This window comes from Cucumis melo, chromosome 6 (genome assembly GCF_025177605.1).
Source record: "Cucumis melo cultivar AY chromosome 6, USDA_Cmelo_AY_1.0, whole genome shotgun sequence".
NCBI classification, from domain to species: domain Eukaryota; kingdom Viridiplantae; phylum Streptophyta; class Magnoliopsida; order Cucurbitales; family Cucurbitaceae; genus Cucumis; species Cucumis melo.
The window spans coordinates 2,236,330-2,256,087 of record NC_066862.1 but is presented as its reverse complement, the minus strand read 5'-3'; the positions used below and the strand labels follow the sequence as shown (position 1 = coordinate 2,256,087).

Genomic DNA, 19,758 nt, shown 5'->3' with positions numbered 1-19,758 from the left:
TGAAGTTATAAAAAATGAAAAAAGAAAATTATTAAAAATAAAACATTCAACCTTTATACATAGAAAAATCAATTTTTTTTTTGTTTTTTAATGATTTTGTTTAATGAAATGTAAATGGTTTTGTTTTATAAAATGTAAACAATAGTTTGTTAAATTTTTATATTTTTGAAAAAGCTTTTTCAAACATAATTATATAATATTTTCTTGTATTTTAATTATCGTCGTTTAAAAAATTAACTTAAAAAGGTTAAATCGTAGATGTATGAAAATAAGAGACCAATGAATTAAAGTTTTATAAATTAGTTATGAAGACTAAAATATTATTTAAAAGAAAAATAAGAGGAAAAATTAGGTTAGGTTAATTCAACTTCAAATAGCATGGGTTCAGTTGTTACGTTCATTTGGGCTTTTCGGAGTCCGAAACCCTAACATTTGTGTTGTTCGAAACCCTAACTTCATGGGCTCAAAATTGGGCCAATCTGGAAAAGCCCAGTCCAAATCATCCCGCTGGCAAATCAGACGTTTTGGCGGGAAACCAGAAAACATCCTCAACAAATGGTATAAATGGAGGCCGGTTCTTCACTCATACGTCTCCGGTGAAAGCCCGATGCCGGTTATTGAGCGCCAGGTTCAAGAGCTTCAATTCCGATAAAGCTTCACAATGCCTCCAAGGAAGAAGCCTCATTCTTCTTCCAAGAAACTCAATTCAAATCAGCAATCACAGCCTTCCAAGTTCGGAATTCAACACTTCTTCGAACGACACTCTCAAAATGTTGCGCATTCTCAGAAGAACACTTCAGAAACTTCCGATTCGAAAACTGATGTTCCCAGCTCCCTGAATCGTGGAGATGATCGGAATATGGGACGGTTAGATTCTAAGGACGCGGCTGCGTCGGCGACAGCTCAAAAGTCAGAGTCGCGGGTGCTTCTTGTCAGTGATGCGGTTTTAGCTTCTGAAAACCCTAAGGAACCGCAGAGGAATGATGCTAGTTGTTCGCCTTTGAATACGACGCCTGAGAATTTGATTGCAGCTTGTGGAAATGATGGCGATGACTCTTCTAACGAGCTCTCTCCAGAATTTTCCAAGTCCGTGTCCCTGAAGCGCTTCAAGTTCTCTCCCGGGATGGTAACTTTAGATTTTTCTGGTTTTTCTCTTTGTTTTCTTGTTGTAGATTGATTGTTCGCTTTAAATGCATTGGCCACATTGATGAATTTTACTTACTAGAGTAAAAAAATGGTGAATAGCTGATTAAGCAAAGTCAGGACGAGGGGACTAGAACTGATGAGATTACATGGAAGATATCTCCAGTAAACGAAAGGCTTCAAGCTGTTTCAAAGCAATTGCCGGAGACTATAAGAGTTTTGGCGAACTCATCAAGGCTAAGCTCTTTGAGAATTAGACAGTGTTCACGAAATAAGGTATTAAATATTGAGTATAATTAGGGTCTCTTGGCTCTTGGGTTCACTAACAATATCTCTACAGACTTCCTCTGTCGAGCCTGGGAACTTTGAGCAGTTGAGTTCACCAAACCCGAAACCTTCTGAAAGATCAATGGCATCGTTAAATAAGACTGGATTGAAAAGGGTAAATCCTAAGCATGACGTGGAACCCAATGGGGTTGCCAATGATAGTTTGAGTGGCTCTATAGTAGCTAACAGTCCGAGTCCATTCCAGACGCCCCCATCTTTGTCATACTGCGACAAGGTAACAATTTCTTTCTTCATAAACTGTATGTCTTGTTTCTGAGAGGTTATAACTTTTATGAATTCTTTTAACGTTGGATTTTAAAAATCTATATTATGGTCTATGGATTGGACTTTATCATTCATATGCTTTATGCCGTTATTGGCCTGTAGGTTGCCAATGATGTTGCTGCATGTAATGAAGCACCTGATCACCCTATTTTAAGACCACACAAAAAGGTATTACATTATAATACTACTTGTTGGTCTTTCTGATTTTGCTTTGTGCTGTTTGGTCCAATTTCTAGCCAGCTTCCTGACCTGGTGGGTGGGTTTTTTCATTTCTCAGACCAGTTATACTTGTCGGTCGAGCAAGCTTACTTTCATGTTTACTTTTATGGACATTTGGTACCTTGTTGCTTCTTCGTTTTTGCAGGCATTACTTGAGCTTTTGGATCAAGTAGAAGATGTCATTTCCGTTGATACAGTGGCTTCTTCCATTGACTTGGAGGACGATTCATCTGAATTACAAGGTAGAAAGGGTAACACATTGACTACCAGAGTTGATTCAGCTGCAATGAAAGTCCCTAAACGGGTTTCAGACACTGTAACGAAGACATGCCCTTGTGATTTTCTTGTCTTGGAGGTATATTGCACCTTTTCAAACAGGGTTCGTTTTTGGATTGCTGGTCATTTAGTTGCTCATTGATGATTTTTTATTAATACACTGATTCTACTTGTGCCAAAGGTAACAGAGAAATGTGAGCTGGCTGATACATATGGAGTAAAACGCTCGTATAAGGTTTCGTGTAAGCCTATTCACTAATTTTTACGTTTCCTCACCATATCAAGTAAATTAATAAGGTAAAGCAATGGATTTTCAGATTCTTCGTTTGTTAAATGAGCAAAGTGGAGAAGAACGGGCTGTATATCTTTGGGAAGACTGGTAAATAGATAAATTTTTTGTGCTGCTTAAACTTGTAATTGTTTTGCAATCACTGACTCTTAAGTTATGCTCTTTCATATCACCACTCTATATTACAGTTACAATTTGAATTGAATCTGAAAGGAAAAGTGTAAAGAGTATATTAGCTCTTTCTTGATTAACATTCTCCTTTTCTTGCTGCTGCCTTCTTAAATACATTCTTCATCTTAAGACCGCATCACATCACAATATAGTATTGATGTACTTGTGTTCCTTTACTTGTATTTCACTCTACCATGCCCTGATGAAGAGATAGACTATTACTGTGTCAAATTGTTAGTGGACTTAAAGACAGAGGCTTTCAGCTTAATTCATGTTTCTAATATTTTATTGGCAACCAAATGTAGTAGGGTCATGTGATTGTTCTGTGTGAACTGTTAATAGTTGATGTATATACAAGTTGGTCCTACCACTCACGAATATGGAAAAAAATTAAAATTACAAATTAAAAAATCTTCATAAAGCTTTTTGATATTGAAGGTGAATTTGTCTATTAAACCTACATTCCGTTCTATAAACTTTCCTATCCATTGCTTCAACAGGTTTGACAGTATTATTGCTCCTGGAGACACTGTGAATGTTATTGGTGAATTTGATGACCAAGGAAGATGTCATGTTGACCGCGACAATAATTTCGTTATTCTACATCCTGATACACTAGTGTCAGGAACTCGGGTAATGTGATTACTTTGCCAAATACTTGGCACGTCCTCTTGGGTTGTGATGTCTTTGTGAGCTACTGAATCAAATTTTTTGTTTGATAGACATCAATCAATTATTGTAATCACCAATCAGAAATGATTTCTAGGTTGCTGGTCATTTGACCTGTGCAAGGAGGAGTGTTCTTGATGAGAGGCTGAGAAGTAACGAACAGTCTATTGCAGCATTAATTGGTACTTTGCTGCACCAGGTTTTTCAGGTTTATAGCTCTATCATGACCTTTTAGTGTGAATGGAAGCATAGATAAATACATATTATTTGACATTTAAATCTCAACATTTGTATGTACAATTTATTTACCTTTATGCATTTATGACCGTCTTTTTAAGACTTTTTGAAGCAAGCTTTTAGCATTTTACCAATCTCTCTCATTTTAATTCATTTTTTTTGAAGGCTGGTCTTATAGAAGGGGCACCGACTGTAGCCTTTTTGGAAGAGGTTTCAAGAACGGTGCTTCAAAAAAGTATGGAAAATGTATATGCATGTGGAGGTAAACTTCTTTTGTAATTTGTATTCGTTCGGTCTAAGTGCAAGGGATCGTTTCATATCTTTTGTTCAGCTTCCCCCATTTTGATTGAAATGCTCCACCTGCACTGTGTGATTCAGTATTCTGGGCTTTACGGTACACTGCCTAGAATTTTGAAGCTAAAGCCTCTAAGGCATTCCGTTAACTTCAAGGGACTATTTGTAACGATCTTGCCTTGATTTTGTTGGATACTTTGAATCTTTGCTTCAACCAACTGTGGGATAAAAAAATTTGCATTATCAAATTTCTCCCCATTAGTTTAAGTGCCATAAAAAATTTCAATGTTTACATCTGTTAAATCTATCGTTTTTAATGTTTTATTGATAAGTCACAACAATATTTTATGATTTGAACGATTAATTTTCTTTACACTATCTTGGGGTGCAGCAAATGAAAAGGATATACGCATAACCATGAATGAAGCAGTTCCAAAAATTTTACATTGGATCGCCATGTTCAAAGGCCCAATGGTGAGAAAATTTCATGTTTAATCACATTTACAAACTCTTACATGGTGCTGTGGTTGCTAAATTATTTTCACTTTCCATTCCTGATGAATATGCAACTTTTTGAAACTATACCAGTTTATCTACGGTGGTGTATATTATACTTGATAATGTTTTCATAGGCCGGGATTTCAGTTGTAAATTAAGTTTTCACAAGTTAATGTTTTTCTAAATGTCAAATGTGGTGTTATTAGACACGATTTGGGTTTCTTTTCAATTTCTTTAAATTAATCTGAACTAGGCATTTATAGCCACAGAGTTTTTGCGCATGCATTGCTTATATACTCCTATGCATGTACAAAACATTTTGAGATTTGTATGCATTACGTTATCTCTGGATGTCTGTATTTTTCTCTATTTTGCATGCTGTATTTTTTTTTTGCCTGCGCTCATATGTTAGGTAGTTTGTTGGACTGGATACTGCTTTGTATTTAAGTATGTGCTGTATGGTTGCTACTATGACTGAGTTTGTCACCTGTCAATATGAAGCAAATATGTTATTTTATTTGTTTTAAACAAATTCTTGCTTTCGTTGGTAACAGGGTTCTAAAGCACCTTCTATTGAGTTCAGATCTGAGGATGGTCCCCAGAAAGTTAGTATATCAGAGGTTGGTATTATGACTGCTCGTTTAACCATTACTGAACCTTTTAAAACACGATGTATCACACTGTTGTTAAGTGCTTGTTACAAGTTTGTATGAATCCATATTCTTACGGAAACTTCCATTTTTAGGTGATTGATATTGAGGAGATGGCTTGGGCTCCCAAATATGGTTTGAAAGGAATAATTGATGCTTCTGTCAGGGTAAATGTAATGTCAGATTATAATAAATGTGCCGTGAATGTCATGCCTTTAGAGTTTAAAACCGGAAAGGTGCCAGCTGGCCAGGCAAGTATGTGATTCCTTTAGCTCATATTTGTGCTGGGTTCCCTGTAGGATCGGACTTGTGTGGTTTCTTGTAGATCAATCATTTTTTTTACAAAATTCTTTTGTAGTAATTAGTACAGCTTGATAATCCTGATCTACTCTGCAGTCCTCCATGGAACATTGCGCCCAAGTGATCTTGTACACACTACTTATGTCTGAGAGGTATATACATCCTACTCATTTTCTTTTTATTTTCGTAGATCTGTTCTATAGGTGATATATAGTTTGCCTTTTTGTTTTTGGGTTGTTATGCTATCATTGTTGGATGTGTGAATGATTGTAGTATGTATTCAGTTATTTGTTCTGTATTTGTGATAGGTATCAAAAACATGTTGGTTATGGTCTCCTGTACTATCTTCGGTCGGATCAGACACAGGTAAAAAATCAGATTAATTTGTATGTTTATTTTTCTCTGTGCTGGAAGAATGTTTAAATTATACGAACCTCGTGAAGGGTATCCGGGTTCAAAGATCTGACTTGGTAGGGTTAATCATGCGTCGCAATGAGCTTGCAAATAACATCCTCAAGGCATCAACTGCACAATTACTCCCCCCTATGTTACAGGTACGGTCCTTCCTAAACATGGTTCTGTACATCTCTATAGAATCATTGAAAGTCAACATACTAATTTTTTGCTACAGAATCCAAATGTGTGCAAAGGATGCCGCCATCTTGATGTTTGCACCATTTATCATAAGGTATGTAGATGTAGGTTCTGAATGCAGTTATAGAGATTATAGAGTTAATTGCTGCTTCACTCCCATGTTATTTACATGTAACTGTATGCTTTGGGTCTTCCTTTGACAAAAAAATTGTCTTAAAGCATCCATATCATCTATTTTCATATATAATCCCTATAAATTGTGCTTTTCAAGTTTAATTTCTTTGGAATTTCTATTGAGCTCTGGCCTTCAAAAAGTTGTTGCTCTTAATATCTTCTAACAATTAAGCCCAAAGGCAGGGCTATCCGATTTGAAGACCCTTTCCCTATTCTGCGTTGTCTAAATGTGTATCTGCAGAGTTTGTGGGATGTGAGGTCACATAATCTGAGTAAAAGACTCGATTCCTTGCACATTATTTTAAATATTTGTGCTCTTTGAACTAGTGGCTAACAAGTCATTTTTTAGGTCAGTGTCACCTGATGCTTCACAATAGTTTTCATGCTAAACATGAGCATCAGTAGTCTAAAAACTTGCGGTAAATCTTTGAATTATGCATAATTCCTGCAATGTTAAAGAGAAGTAGAAGATTTGGCAACCTTTTCATTAATTCTCATGACTGAGTTGTTTCTGTGGGGACATTACTTGTCGGCTGATGTTTTCCTTTCTGTCTTATCTCTCTGTTGATGGTTGACTGGCGATGAAATTTTCAATACTGCAGATGCAAAATGGAAGCAAAGAGACCAGTGGGCTTGGAGTCTTATTTGAATCCCATACAGATCACTTGCAAGCTTCTCATAGTATTTTCTTTCAGCATTGGGAAAGATTGATTGATTTAGAGGCCAAAGAGCTGGAGGTTAAATTTTGAATTTCAAATGTATCGTATAAACTATTCATTGCACTTGCTTATTTATGGCAATCCTAAGTCCAATTGACTATGGTGCTCTTTTCTTTCAGCTTGTAAAGAGGGGAGTTTGGCACTCACGTAGTACAGATAAAAATCAAACGTCTACCTGTCTTTCTTCTATTGTTCTTAGTACGTTGGATGACCAACCACATTGTACTTTTGAAAAGGACAACCGAATCAGCTACCGTTTCGTGCGTCAAGATTCAAATGATGATAGTTCAAACAATGCTTCAATAAGTGAGATGGACAGTTCACTTAGAGTTGGTGACTATGTGGTGAGGCTTTTTCTCCTTGGATGGAAAATACTCTGCATGTACTCTATAAAATTTCTTCCAGTAACTAATCGGTGATTTCCTTTGGTTGTGTTTTAGATACTCAGTACAGATTCTGGGCATTTGACCCTAGCGAGTGGGATTATAACAGATCTGAGCAGTCTCCATGTATCCGTAAGAGATTTTTTTGTGGATTTTTTCCCACTTTTTGAGGGCATAGACTGGAAAGTTGGACTGGTTATTTACATAGTAGACAACTATAAATTACAGTACTGTTTGTGTTAGTGGTCAAAAGTAGTTTCTGCCTTTCAGATTGAATTGTTGGGTTGAAAACTTGTAGGTTTCTTTTTCTAAGCGTCTACGTCTTCCTGGAAGCACTTCTTCTACAGAGGCACGTGATCTTACGAAGCAGGTTTGGCGGATTGACAAGGATGAATTTATGACTTCGTTTGCAGTCATGAGGTAATAACTTGGCATAACTATTCTGCCTGACATAATGCAATTTTTCTATTCTCATGTTCGTTTTCTTGCTGAAGGTTTAATCTCGTACAACTGTTTCTGCAAGGTGAGCAAAATGCTCATCTAAGGAAGTTGATAGTAGATCTAGCGGTAAATGCTTATTTACACCTTTGTGCTATTGAAAAGTATTTGTTCCTTGCCTCCTCAGAGATCTTTTATTTATTGGCCTGACCGTGTTTTCACTTGTAGGCTCCAAGATTTGATGGTGGATGCATATTCAGCCAGGATCCAGCAATATCTTACATTTGGTCAGAGAAAAATTTAAATGATGACCAACGGCGAGCTATAATTAAGGTGTCTCATGCTAACTTGAGTCACCTACTCTATCTCATTCCCCCTATTCATTTTTTGGTTTTTCTCGAAAGATGAGCTATTCTTGACTTGAAATTGTTACGTGGTTATTTTAGATACTTACAGCAAAGGATTATGCCCTGATTCTAGGAATGCCTGGAACAGGCAAGACATCCACAATGGTGCATGCTGTGAAGGCATTGTTGATGAGAGGTGTATCTATTTTGCTCACGTCTTACACAAACACTGCCGTTGATAATCTACTTATCAAACTGAAATCTCAGGTGACTGCTTTACAGTTTTTAAGGACTCTTCATTATATTCGGTTTCAAAGAAAGGACTCTTCATTATATTCGGTTTTAGAAAAAGGATTCTTCATTATATTCGGTTTCAAGAAAAGGACTCTTCATTATATCTCTCAAGAAGAGAGATTTCAAGTATGGTCCCCGTAGTATATATTTGATACAGTGCACGGTCCATAAATGTCCGTCAAATTTAATTCTGTTTTTTCTTTCAAGTGCCCGTTCGGTCGGTAACTGTAGTAGTTGGATGATCATCTTTAAGTTTTCACTTAATGACATTTACTAGGTCAAGGATGGAAATATTAACATCAATTAACATATTGGATGCAGATTTTCTAAGAGTTAATCGAGAAATTCAGAAGAGTCCAAATCTAATTGGAGCAAAACTAATAAGAATGTCCGTTAAGTACCAAAATAAGTAGTATTTATATTTTGTTTGTATATTGATATTTAGATGGGTTATTGAGTATCTTGAAGTACCTTTATGTCAAAGTCAAACATGGAAGTTATAGATTATAATTAAATAAACATTGGGTTCGCCTGGTTTAGTTAGATTGAGTAATTGCCTTGAGGAAATTTGAGAGAATGTTTGAAGTTTGGAACACTACTATTTTCCTGTTGGATTTATGTGCATAAGCATATTTGTTATATTCCTTCATAGTTATTATTATTTGTTAGTGCTAATATAATATCAAATTTACGTCCAGAAACAACTTAAGCTTTTGAGTCAATCAATAATTTAACATTATTAGTTGTCACAATTTATTTGAGCACCTTATGATTTGTATTATTTTTGTTGTTATTTGTGAGGCTTATTTGCTTTGGTGTTTTTGTGAGGTTTCATTTTAACATTACGTATGTGCATGCATGATCTGTAAAAGAATTTTGTAACTTTGAATTTCTTGTGTATGCATCAGAAGTGTGTCTATCCGATTCTTACTCATCTTTAGTCATCTAATCATTTATAGACGTATCCAGCAAGTTGGTTTACTCTTGTTAATTTGTCACTTACAAACTGCAGAACATTGATTTTATACGGATTGGAAGAATTAATGCAGTGCATGAAGACATTCGCAGCCATTGCTTCTCAGGTCTGATTTTGCCTATTCTTTACTTTCCTATCTGGATACTTACTCTTCTTTATGTAACCGTAAAGTTTTCTTCGTCAGAATTGAACATACAAAGTGTGGAAGACATCAGAATGAGATTGGACCAAGTGAAAGTTGTTGCAGTTACCTGTTTGGGGATAACTAGTCCCTTACTCGTCAATAAAAAATTTGATATATGCATAATGGATGAAGCTGGACAGACGACTCTTCCAGTACGTAGAACTTAATGGAACGTTTGTTGCAAAAATTATTTTAGCAGTATGTTTATATAATGCTCGTTGATTATCAAATGTTTTTGGGATTTAGCACTTGATCTGTTTAATGGGTAAATAATAAGAGAGTTAGGCATCCTTCATTTTTTTAATAATAGCATCTCACAAATAAATTCACTGATAGAGTGTTGCATGTTCTTGTATTTCAAGAGAATGAAAAAGCATAAAACTAAATCATGGCATTGAAACCCTGAGGATGTATGGTCGAACACTTGATAATAAATGTTGTTTTTTACAAATAGAAGATTTTCGTAACATTTTTGTTTTTAAGAGGTCATGTTAAGTCGATTGAGTTTTGAAATTTGGAGTTAATATGTTGGAGTAAGAAAGTTTTTGTTTAGAGTTCAACATTGTAAAAGATGAAGTTCTTTTGTATATGTGCAAACTTTAGTAGTGAACACTAGTAAACACTATGGAAGATTTAAGGGTTGAGTTATTTTGAAGCTTCTTTGTCTGCAGTATAATACAAATGTATTAAAAAATTAGCGAGAAATACTCATTAAAGCTTCAACAATTAAACCATAAGTGTATTACCTTGAACTTTCTTGTATTCATCTTCTAAAATTATTCGTCGTCTTATGTTGGCTTTTAATGAACATTTTTATGACGTTAATCAAGACTTATTGAAAAGAGAAATATCCATGCTTAATTAATTTTCATATTTTTAACCTAAGGTTTCCCTTGGGCCTTTGATGTTTGCTTCAACATTTGTCCTTGTTGGCGATCACTATCAGTTACCTCCTCTTGTTCAGGTATCATGCGCAACCATTTGGATTATATTTTCTCTTTTTTTATGCCGCACTTTTTTTGAAGTTATCATTCTCATTCCTTTCTAGAGTACAGAGGCTCGGGAAAATGGACTGGGGATAAGCTTATTTTGTAGGCTTTCAGAAGCACATCCTCAAGCAATTTCCGCTTTACAAAGCCAGGTTTTTGTTCTTTTACTAGATTTAATCTGTGAGCAAGTTTATATCGTCCGATGATCTTGCAGATATCAATTTACTAGGTTTCTCTGAGTGCAGTATCGCATGTGCCGAGACATTATGGAATTATCAAATGCCTTGATATATGGAGACAGATTGCGTTGTGGTTCGGAAGAAACAGCGAATGCAAAGCTTGACTTTTCAAGTTCAAAGTTGTCTTCATCTTGGCTTAAGGAGGTTATGGTCTCTTTTAACTTTTCGTCACACTGTCATCTTTATCGATTGGGTTAATTCTGCCTCAATAAAACTGATATTCGTTCTTTTTCACGTGAAGAGTTGACACTTGATAGACTCTAAATTAATTTTGCTGTTCTGTTTTGTTTTATGTTCTTATATTTTATTTAATATTTTATATATACTCAATAACCTTATTTGAAGGGTGGGACATCTTTTCGTAGGGCAAGCAATGATCTATACGTCTAACCAGAATTTATTTCCTCATTTGTTGGCGATTGCACAATAAATTTCAAGTCTAGGATTTTTGTGCTAAAAAGAATTGTCATCTTTAAATTTTGCTTGCTTCAACTAATCCAAGTTATTTTAGTCTAGTTTGTAACCCTTTTGTTTTTTATTTTTAATTTTTGAAAATTAAAAATTAAGCCGTAAAGATCCTTGCTACATATTGATTTCATGATTTGTATGTTTTGTTGTTGATACCTTAGGAGTGTTTACAAAATTCAAACCAAAATTTGAAAACTAAAAGAATAATTTTCAAAAGTGCTTTTGTTTTTGAAATTTGAAGTCCATATACTTTTATAGAAAATATGAGACTATGATCAAGAAATTGTGTGAAACAAGCATAACTTTCTAAAATCCAAAAACCAAATGGTTATCAAAGTAGTTATTGTATTTCACTTTTATTGAACAACTACTCAAGTAGAATTGAAAAGGGAAAAGTTGGGCAATCATTTTATACGTAGGTGTTTATTAGATGCATGAAACTTAGGGTCTTACATTGGATATTAGAAGTTTCTTTGTCATTTCCCTAGAATTTCCTTGTCTTAACTCAAAACTAATGCACTTCCTTTTCATGGTTACAGGTTCTAAACCCATGCAAACCAGTTATCTTTGTTTGTACAGGTTCTCAAATATATCCTTATTGCCTTCTAACTTCAGTTCTTCAGTCTAAGTTTATCAATTGTTATTGTTTGTTATCTGAATCATGTCCAACAACTGTAGATTTGTTACCTGCTTACGAGACAAGAGATCACAAGATTGTGAACAACCCACTTGAAGCTAACATATTAGCAGAGGTGCAAGCTTCGCTTTGACGTTTCGTTCGACACTTGTATCATTTTTTTAATAAAAGGAAATCAAAATTGGTTATTGGAGCAGGGAAAGTTAGATGAAATTTCTCATCTTGGCATTGATCTCTATTTTCATAATTTTATAGGTGACGAAGGGATTGCTTGATGGTGGAATTAAGGGGAATGAAGTTGGGATTATTACTCCGTATAATTCCCAGGCAAGCATCATTCGTCTAGCTATCAACATTGCCTCTGTGGAGGTACATACCATTGACAAATACCAGGTTAGCCTGATTGAATTATGAGGCAATCCTTTTCCCTCCCTTTCTTTGGACAGTTGTCATAGAAAGATTAGATTATCTATGAATGATTCTAAATCATTGTTTATTGGACCCTGTTCTCTACTCAATCTATATGTGATAAGTTCAAATTTTCCACGAGAATGCAGAAACATGCATGGATGATTAGTAAAAGTAACGTAATCACATTGAAAACTCAATCGATTGTCTTATGAAAAAGTTAAGAGCTTAGTGTATTCAATTCATAAGTTTTGAACTATATTAGTTGAATGAAATTTGTATAAAGACGTAAATCGACACTTACAAGAGTTTCAAGTTGGAATCTAAAAGTTTAAATGTACGAATAGATATTTAGCTCATATCGTTTATGTTTCTATGGTTGTAATCGTTTTCTTCCTTTCTCCTAGGGAAGAGATAAGGACTGCATATTGGTGTCCTTCGTTAGGTCGAGCGAAAATCCAAAGAGCTGTACTACCTCAATCCTTGGAGACTGGCATAGAATTAACGTAGCCATTACACGTGCCAAGGTGAGAAATCACCTTTATTTTCCGGCCTCTAATAAAAATCTAAATCCTCTTTAGTCCTATGTTTGGAATGATTTTTTAGATGGTTAGATTCACTATTGCCATGGGCAATCTTACTTCCATTATAAAATTGATTTCTATGGTTTAAAAGTATCTTTGAAGTGATTTTTAAAATGGCCAAAGCGATTTTAACGATTTCTCAAACAACAAAGGTGTTTTGTAGCTCAGCAATTTTCAAGCCACCAATATAATATATGACAGAAAACGTAATGAATTGTGCAGAAAAAGCTAATCATGGTGGGATCACGCAAAACACTATCAAAAGTTCCTTTGCTGAAGCTTCTTATCAAGAAGGTGGAGGAGCAATCAGGCATGTTGAATCTAACAAGGAATGATATACTACATCATAGCAACAATCTACCTGGTTGCACATAGATCAAATTGTTGTAAAAAGGTTTAGTCCATCGTCAAAAAACTTCATTAAACTTCTACTCTCTGTTTAAAGTAATGGCAGATATGTCTCATTAATGATGGTATAGAAAATCCCCCATTGTTTATAAAATTTAAAATGTTATAATAATAGCTAAAACCCATGCTCCATCCAGGTCCAGGTTCTTCTTAGGGAGGGTGGTGTCTCAATGGACAATTATCAAATGCCATGTGGAAAGCACTGAAAAGTAAAAAGGTATTTTTCTTTTCTGGAAAATATATTGATACTGCCTTTAGTTGCCATTGCCGGTTCTGTTTCTCTCAAATCCCCATTTGATTAGGCAAGCAAAAGGCAAATTCACATTCACAATTGCTGGACCCTTCACTTTATTTATAGATTGCACTTTGCACTTTGGACGGTCCAAAATCCTATCTTCATATATATCTAAATATATTGTTTGATAAATATTGAAAAGCGTGAGATAACACTGGCACATGGTGTCATATTTTGTCTTCACTTTACACTTGATTGAACGAGAACGCCACACAATTGATAACTTTGTCAAATTTAAAAAAAAAAAAAATTAAAAAAAGAACTAGTATCATTTTCCATAAGATTTCGTTGATTTCATACAATTAATCAATACAAGCGTAGCTTAATTGATATGAAGTTGTATTCCAAAGAGTTGGAAGATTAAAAATGTAACTTTTACGGTTAGGTTTTGAAACACTTATTTTAGTTTTTCAAGTACAATTTGATTGAAATTGAAATCTTGGAATTAAATTGATGGAATTCCACAATTTTGGCGTCAGTCAAATTGATTTATTCCTTAATTTTATTACTACGTTTTAGTCTATTATGTGTTTGTCTTCAGCACTTGCTTATTGCTTCCCTGAGACTTATGGGAGCTAAGATGGTTTGTAAAACGTTCAATGTATAATATAAAAGCAAATCTAAACTCCTTAAGGAAACATATTTTCTAGAGTTAAATTTATAGTTTTTTTCAATTAGTTAAGTATCGTATAGATTAATAATAAATGTGAAAAAGGAATCACATCGAAAGCCCATTTTAGTCTGTCTACTACAGTTCTGTCGAGGATCCACTTAACGAACTAATCAAAGTGAAACCAAGGTAATATAAATTATGAGTGAATAACAGTGGGGAGTGTATAACTTAAAACTAAGTCATTTGAAAAAATTGGATTGTTTGACAACCACATAAAATAGCTTTTAAAGTGTATGAAAAAAGTTTATCGAAAAAGACTTTCTCGAATCACAAGTGAAACAATTACAAGAATTAAAAAGGGATTTTATTCCTTGCTTGGATCAATAAGCAAATCCACTACCTCTTGAGTAAAATAATTTTTCTTTTCTTCCCTAAGTAGTTTTACCTTTTCTTTCGAAGTGGAGTAAACTCTCCGTAAGTGATCTTACCGTTGCAATTAATTAATTTTTGGTAGTGATGAAAGAGTTGTGTCCAAATCCAATTTGATTCTCCATCATTTCCTTCGAATAATTCATACAGAAAATGACTTTGGTAAAGTCACCAAACATTTTACAATAATTCCATCCACACAAATTGATCAAGACAAATTTCCACTTGAAACCAAATTTCTTAGTACAACTACAACCTCACATGATATATCTATCTATCTATATATATATATTTAATCTTTTTCTTTTATTTCCCTGTCTTTTGGCCTTTTTTGAACCATACAGATCAACAAATCTTCTGTTTTGTATCCAACTTTACCATCTTTTCAACTTAATTTCCCTTTTTGGAGAATTAAAATAAGCTTCAATGAAAGAAAAAACATTTACTATCATTTATTTTCCCTAGACTTATTCTTTATGCTTATTGTTGGTATTTTTGGCAAGAAATCTTGGAGTTCGAATTTAAGAGGTGATTTGTTTCACCATTTTAACTAAGTCGATTTTTTTTTTTTTTTTTTTTTGAAGTTGGCTTTTAGTCATTAATTTTTGGAAAATTAAACTTGTAAACTACAAATTCACTTCTAAGTTCCTTATCTTGTTCACCTTTCACCAATGTTAGAAAAAAAAAACTAAAAATAGTTCTAAGAAACTTTTTAACGCTTTTTAAATTTAGTTTAGAATTCAATTTTTATACTTTAGAAAATGCAAACCAAAATATTACAAAATTAATGTTAAGATCTTAAATTCATGTAAAATTGATTGCTACGTTTAATTCGTAAAATCAAGAGGTGGGTTCCAAAATCCTAGCTTTACATAATTTGAGAAATTTTCAAACTCATAGCTTCATTTATTTGTTGTAAACAAACTGACATTAGACTATTAGGAAAAATGATGGGAAAAATAATAATAAAAAGGATAGCTAAAGGCATGACCCTACAAAATTTCCAACTTTTAAATAACCATTTTAGTGGGAATCTTTTTGAAGTGATAATATTCCATATGCTTCTCCCCACTACCTGTCTGACATGTCACTTTTGGGTTCTAATGTTTCAAAAGTCAATGATTTTTTCCCCAATCGTAGAAATATATCTCTAAATCTTGGAATTTAATTTATACCCTATTCAACCAAAATTATTCGCATGCTATTCTAAAGTTCTCCTTTTTATTTACTACAAATGACCGTAGAACTTTTGAATACATGATTGCTTAGTTTTCAAGTACATATAGTATCAATTGAGCTAAATTTTTATTGGTAATGAAAAAAGAGTACATTTGATAAGGTACGTTATAATTATTCATTTGAGGTATGTTTATTTATTTATTAGAATAATTAATAGAAGTGAGTTTATATATATTGACATTTCAATGTCCTATATATCCAAAATAAATTTTTAATTTAACAAACTTTGGAATAATTAAAAAAAGTCTTTTTCAAACAATAAAGATAAACGAAAATCATATCTTTTTGGACAGCTAAATCGTAAATTAAATTTTTATGACTTGAAAAAATGTTATAATTTAGTATTCGTATTTGGGTAAAATCCTAGTAGATAGGATCCAAATTTGTAATTTATAATTTTCTTTTTCCTTTTTAAGGAGCAAAAGTCATAATTGTATTTCAATAGTGGGAGTTGTTGATCAAATGACAAGACTTGCAAGAGAGAAAGGGTTTTGGAATTTATGGAATAGACCAATGGTGACATTAGACACTAATGTTCACTCAAATAACCACTAAAGTAGTGGAAGATTTTGAACCTTTTTTTTCTTTGTTGATTTGTTTTGTAGGAAAAATCATAATACTTGGAGGCCAAGTTTGAATATTCTTTCACTATTCTTTTATTCCCTCATTATTCACATCGGCAACTAAACATCTCTTTATCCTTACATGATTTATATCTATCATCGTATTGTTTTTTTGTTTTATTCAAAAGATTTTCGTTATATGCATACTTGTGACTTTCATAGATCAACACAACACTTTGTTTACATTTCTAACAGGTATACTTGTGGAATCGAAAAATTATAATCTCGTATCGTTAAATAGGGAATGCGTATAAATTAGTTGAGTTTTACTCAAGTTAGTGAGTAATAATTTATTATTAAAAAGTATTTTGTTTATGAATTGATAAACGAACATGTTTTTTAGGTTAATGTAATATTTTGGTTTCTATAGGTCTTTGGTATAGTATTAGTCCCACTAAACTTAAATTTAGTCACTTAAAAGTTCATTCTTATGAAAACAATTTAAATAACAATAATAACAAATAATTTTAATTAAAAAAATAATATGTTAATGCATTTAAGAAAGTCATAGTAATTAAGAATGCTAATTAAGTTTTAAAAAAAAAATCAACCAAAAAAACTAATAATAAATACTGTGATATTTATACGCACAACACAACGACACAACATGACTTGACAATTGTTTTTTCTTTCAATTAAACGTGATTGCATCCATCTTCTGCATTCCAATAAGTAATTGACCTACCATATGTTGTTTTTTTAAAAGTAAAGTTAATTATGTAATTAAGAGAGAGAAATTAGAGATTAGATATATTCGATTAATCGTCATTTTTGCTTAGCCATAATTAACAATAAAAAGTGATTTTGTTACTAATAAAGGACAATGACTTGCCTACATCAAATCTGACTCACCCAACATGAAAAGATAAAAGTCATAATTCTTTCTCTTTTTTAATAAATGCATAAAATAACTTTCTTTAACAAAATTAAGTAAAATAAGTATTTAAATATAACTTTAATTTGGATTTATTTCCATGTGATTTAATTTTAGACCAAGCACAAAAAGTGATTCTGCCCATTAGAAAAAACCTTTAATTTTTAGGGAATCTTATCTTTTGTTAAGTAAGATAATGTTAATAAAATCCTTAATGTTATGGAATTGATGAATAATTCTTATACTAATCATTTCATTTTTAGTATCTAATTATCAAATAAATCATTTAATTGTCCCCTTTTGATATCTCGAATCCAATGTATCACAAACTAAGATCCATATATATGTATATATAAATACAAATCATACCATGGAAATTGTTTTGTTTTGTATAATTTAAAATCAATGTGATATAGAAATGTGTAATTCTTTCATTTTATGGATTTTTTTTCGTTGTTATAGTTGAAATATAATCGATTGCATATTTGAAATGGAGTGGATTAGTGTTTAACATAAATTAATTATGATTAATAATTGTGAGCTAATTTGAAATATAACACATGGATCTCTTCGAAGGATTTTACCTACTATATATATATTTATAATTTGACCTTTTTCGTTTGGTTGCAAAATTAGAAGTATGTTATTTATAATTAAATTACAATTTTTAAAGTGGATACCTTTGATAACGTTAGTGTTTATGATTTCTCGTTAATTGTTACTCGTTTTTCATTTACTTATAAAAATTTATACAATCGAGTAAATTTTTTTAAAACAAAACGACCAAGTTTATCGTTTGATTATTTCTTTTTTTCATTTAAAAAAAGAGCTATATATTCATTTATAACTTCAAAAGAAAATATTATTATTTACATTTTTAATTTAAAATCCCAAACAACAATAAGCAAAAATAACTACGAAATTTTATTACCATTTCGAGTTGATCCAGTGACAGAAAAAAAAAGTCATTATACTAAGAAAGCAACTTAGCAAAAATGAGTTCAATAAATTCTATGATTGTGTATCTAACAATTATTATTCCTTAGATGAGTCGAAGGATAAGTAAAATGTGAAGACAGACATCATGATTCATAATTTCTTTTATATATATATATATATATATAATGTACTTTATTTTTATTTTAATAATTAAAAAACACATCACCAAAGGTGGTGGAAATTCCACCTCAGCAAAGCAACTTATTTTGAAAGCGATTTTTCTTTTATTTGTTTTGAAAAATACATAAATTGATAAAGTTTGAGGTTAGTTTTTAACTTTTTTTTTTGGTCACCTCTCTAATATTGTTCTCTTTGAAAGATGAGAATAAGTTGAAAAATCTCCAAACCTTAGTTGTTAGGATTTGACATGTGATCATGTACATAGTAAATTAATTTAGATTAGATCCCTCGTTTGGAGAATTTAATTTATATCAAGTTTTTATAATATTAGATTCGTCCGGACGAAAATTAGATTTGAATTCTCTTTACGTGTGTTTATATTAATGTCTCTATAGTTTTATAGAACATTTATTAAGTATCCATGTGATATGGTTTGTCAAACCCTTAAAACTAGATTACAACTTTTAAAATTATAGAAATTGAAATTATAGGTTTTAAATAGTAATTAGGATTAAATTATAAGTTTCTTCTCAAACAATAGGAATCAAATTTGTAGTTTAGCAAAATTTATGGAATGAACATAATATTCACGATGTCAACAGTGAATTTGTTTAAAGAGGAGAAGAATATAATCTACAAAAGGAAAACCACACGCAACGTGTGGTTAATGTGTAACAACCGGCTATATTGGTTAAGCTAGTAAATTTGAGAGTATAATTTAAGTGCTTGTCACACGTAAAGCTAGAAAGATATATTTACAAATAAAGAAAAAGGATTTTGGGAAAAACAAACATGCTTAAGATAATTACACATTGATTTTGATTTCACGAAGGTCGTTAAAATAAAAGAAAAGTTTGACCTATTGATCAAGTGTTATGAACTAAATAGGAAGTCTAATTTTTCTTATATTCAATTTAATTTAACAGTTCATCGTTAATTATTATGCATATGAATATAAGTATATCTTCGAATTGTTATAAAAAAAATGTACTTGAAAATTAAATAAAATGTACCATACAAAATTAAAAATTGATATACAATGTGCCAATAAGGTTTAGGAGTCCTTTGCTTTCCCTAGGCTCGTGACCTTAACCACGTCAAACACATTAATTTGAATTTTGACATGAATCAACCCTCTTGTTAAGTCGGGATTGAGGCACTATTTCTTCGATTTCTTTTCTGTTTAGTAGGACAATACTCAAACAATTATAAAATCTACGAGTTTAAATATAATTATGAAACATGTTGTTATGTCTCTTTCATATTTAATTAGGAATGAAAAGATCATTAGAAAAAAGGCCTTATATGGAAATTTTGGACAAATGGTTTTCCTTTTTTCTTATATACAATATATCAATAATTAACA

General features: G+C 32.3%; 1 protein-coding gene across 4 annotated transcripts; it reads left to right on the top strand.

Moving 5' to 3' along the window:
* The first annotated feature begins 373 nt into the window (after nt 1-373).
* On the top strand, nt 374-16,768 carry LOC103483415 (DNA replication ATP-dependent helicase/nuclease JHS1). 4 transcript variants are annotated; one of them, XR_007821595.1, is made up of 36 exons: nt 589-1,126; nt 1,246-1,419; nt 1,484-1,705; nt 1,858-1,923; nt 2,120-2,329; nt 2,432-2,485; nt 2,568-2,629; nt 3,211-3,343; nt 3,477-3,587; nt 3,782-3,878; nt 4,302-4,384; nt 4,963-5,028; nt 5,154-5,309; nt 5,455-5,510; nt 5,667-5,724; nt 5,802-5,912; nt 5,990-6,046; nt 6,729-6,863; nt 6,965-7,189; nt 7,286-7,360; nt 7,527-7,648; nt 7,723-7,795; nt 7,895-7,999; nt 8,113-8,280; nt 9,320-9,389; nt 9,468-9,619; nt 10,354-10,431; nt 10,516-10,608; nt 10,702-10,839; nt 11,703-11,742; nt 11,842-11,915; nt 12,056-12,193; nt 12,616-12,735; nt 13,015-13,186; nt 13,338-13,417; nt 16,595-16,768. XR_007821595.1 is itself a non-coding variant. In XM_008440028.3 (35 exons), the coding sequence occupies exons 1-34, from the start codon at nt 662-664 to the stop codon at nt 13,165-13,167; spliced, it is 4,140 nt and encodes a 1,379-aa protein (XP_008438250.1). In that variant the 5' UTR covers nt 589-661; the 3' UTR covers nt 13,168-13,186; nt 13,338-13,627. The 4 variants fall into 4 exon arrangements, 1 of the variants encoding a protein (XP_008438250.1); XR_007821594.1 differs by lacking the exon at nt 16,595-16,768 and adding an exon at nt 16,382-16,450; XM_008440028.3 differs by lacking the exon at nt 16,595-16,768 and having other exon boundaries at nt 13,338-13,627.
* Nucleotides 16,769-19,758: the final 2,990 nt, after the last annotated feature.

Excerpts from the sequence above, each read along its gene's own strand:
- LOC103483415 (XM_008440028.3), top strand. The coding sequence starts at position 662 with ATGCCTCCAAGGAAGAAGCCTCATTCTTCTTCCAAGAAACTCAATTCA. Across the intron at positions 4,385-4,962 it reads CCATGTTCAAAGGCCCAATG|GGTTCTAAAGCACCTTCTAT; the intron begins GTGAGAAAATTT and ends CGTTGGTAACAG. Across the intron at positions 10,432-10,515 it reads AGTTACCTCCTCTTGTTCAG|AGTACAGAGGCTCGGGAAAA; the intron begins GTATCATGCGCA and ends ATTCCTTTCTAG.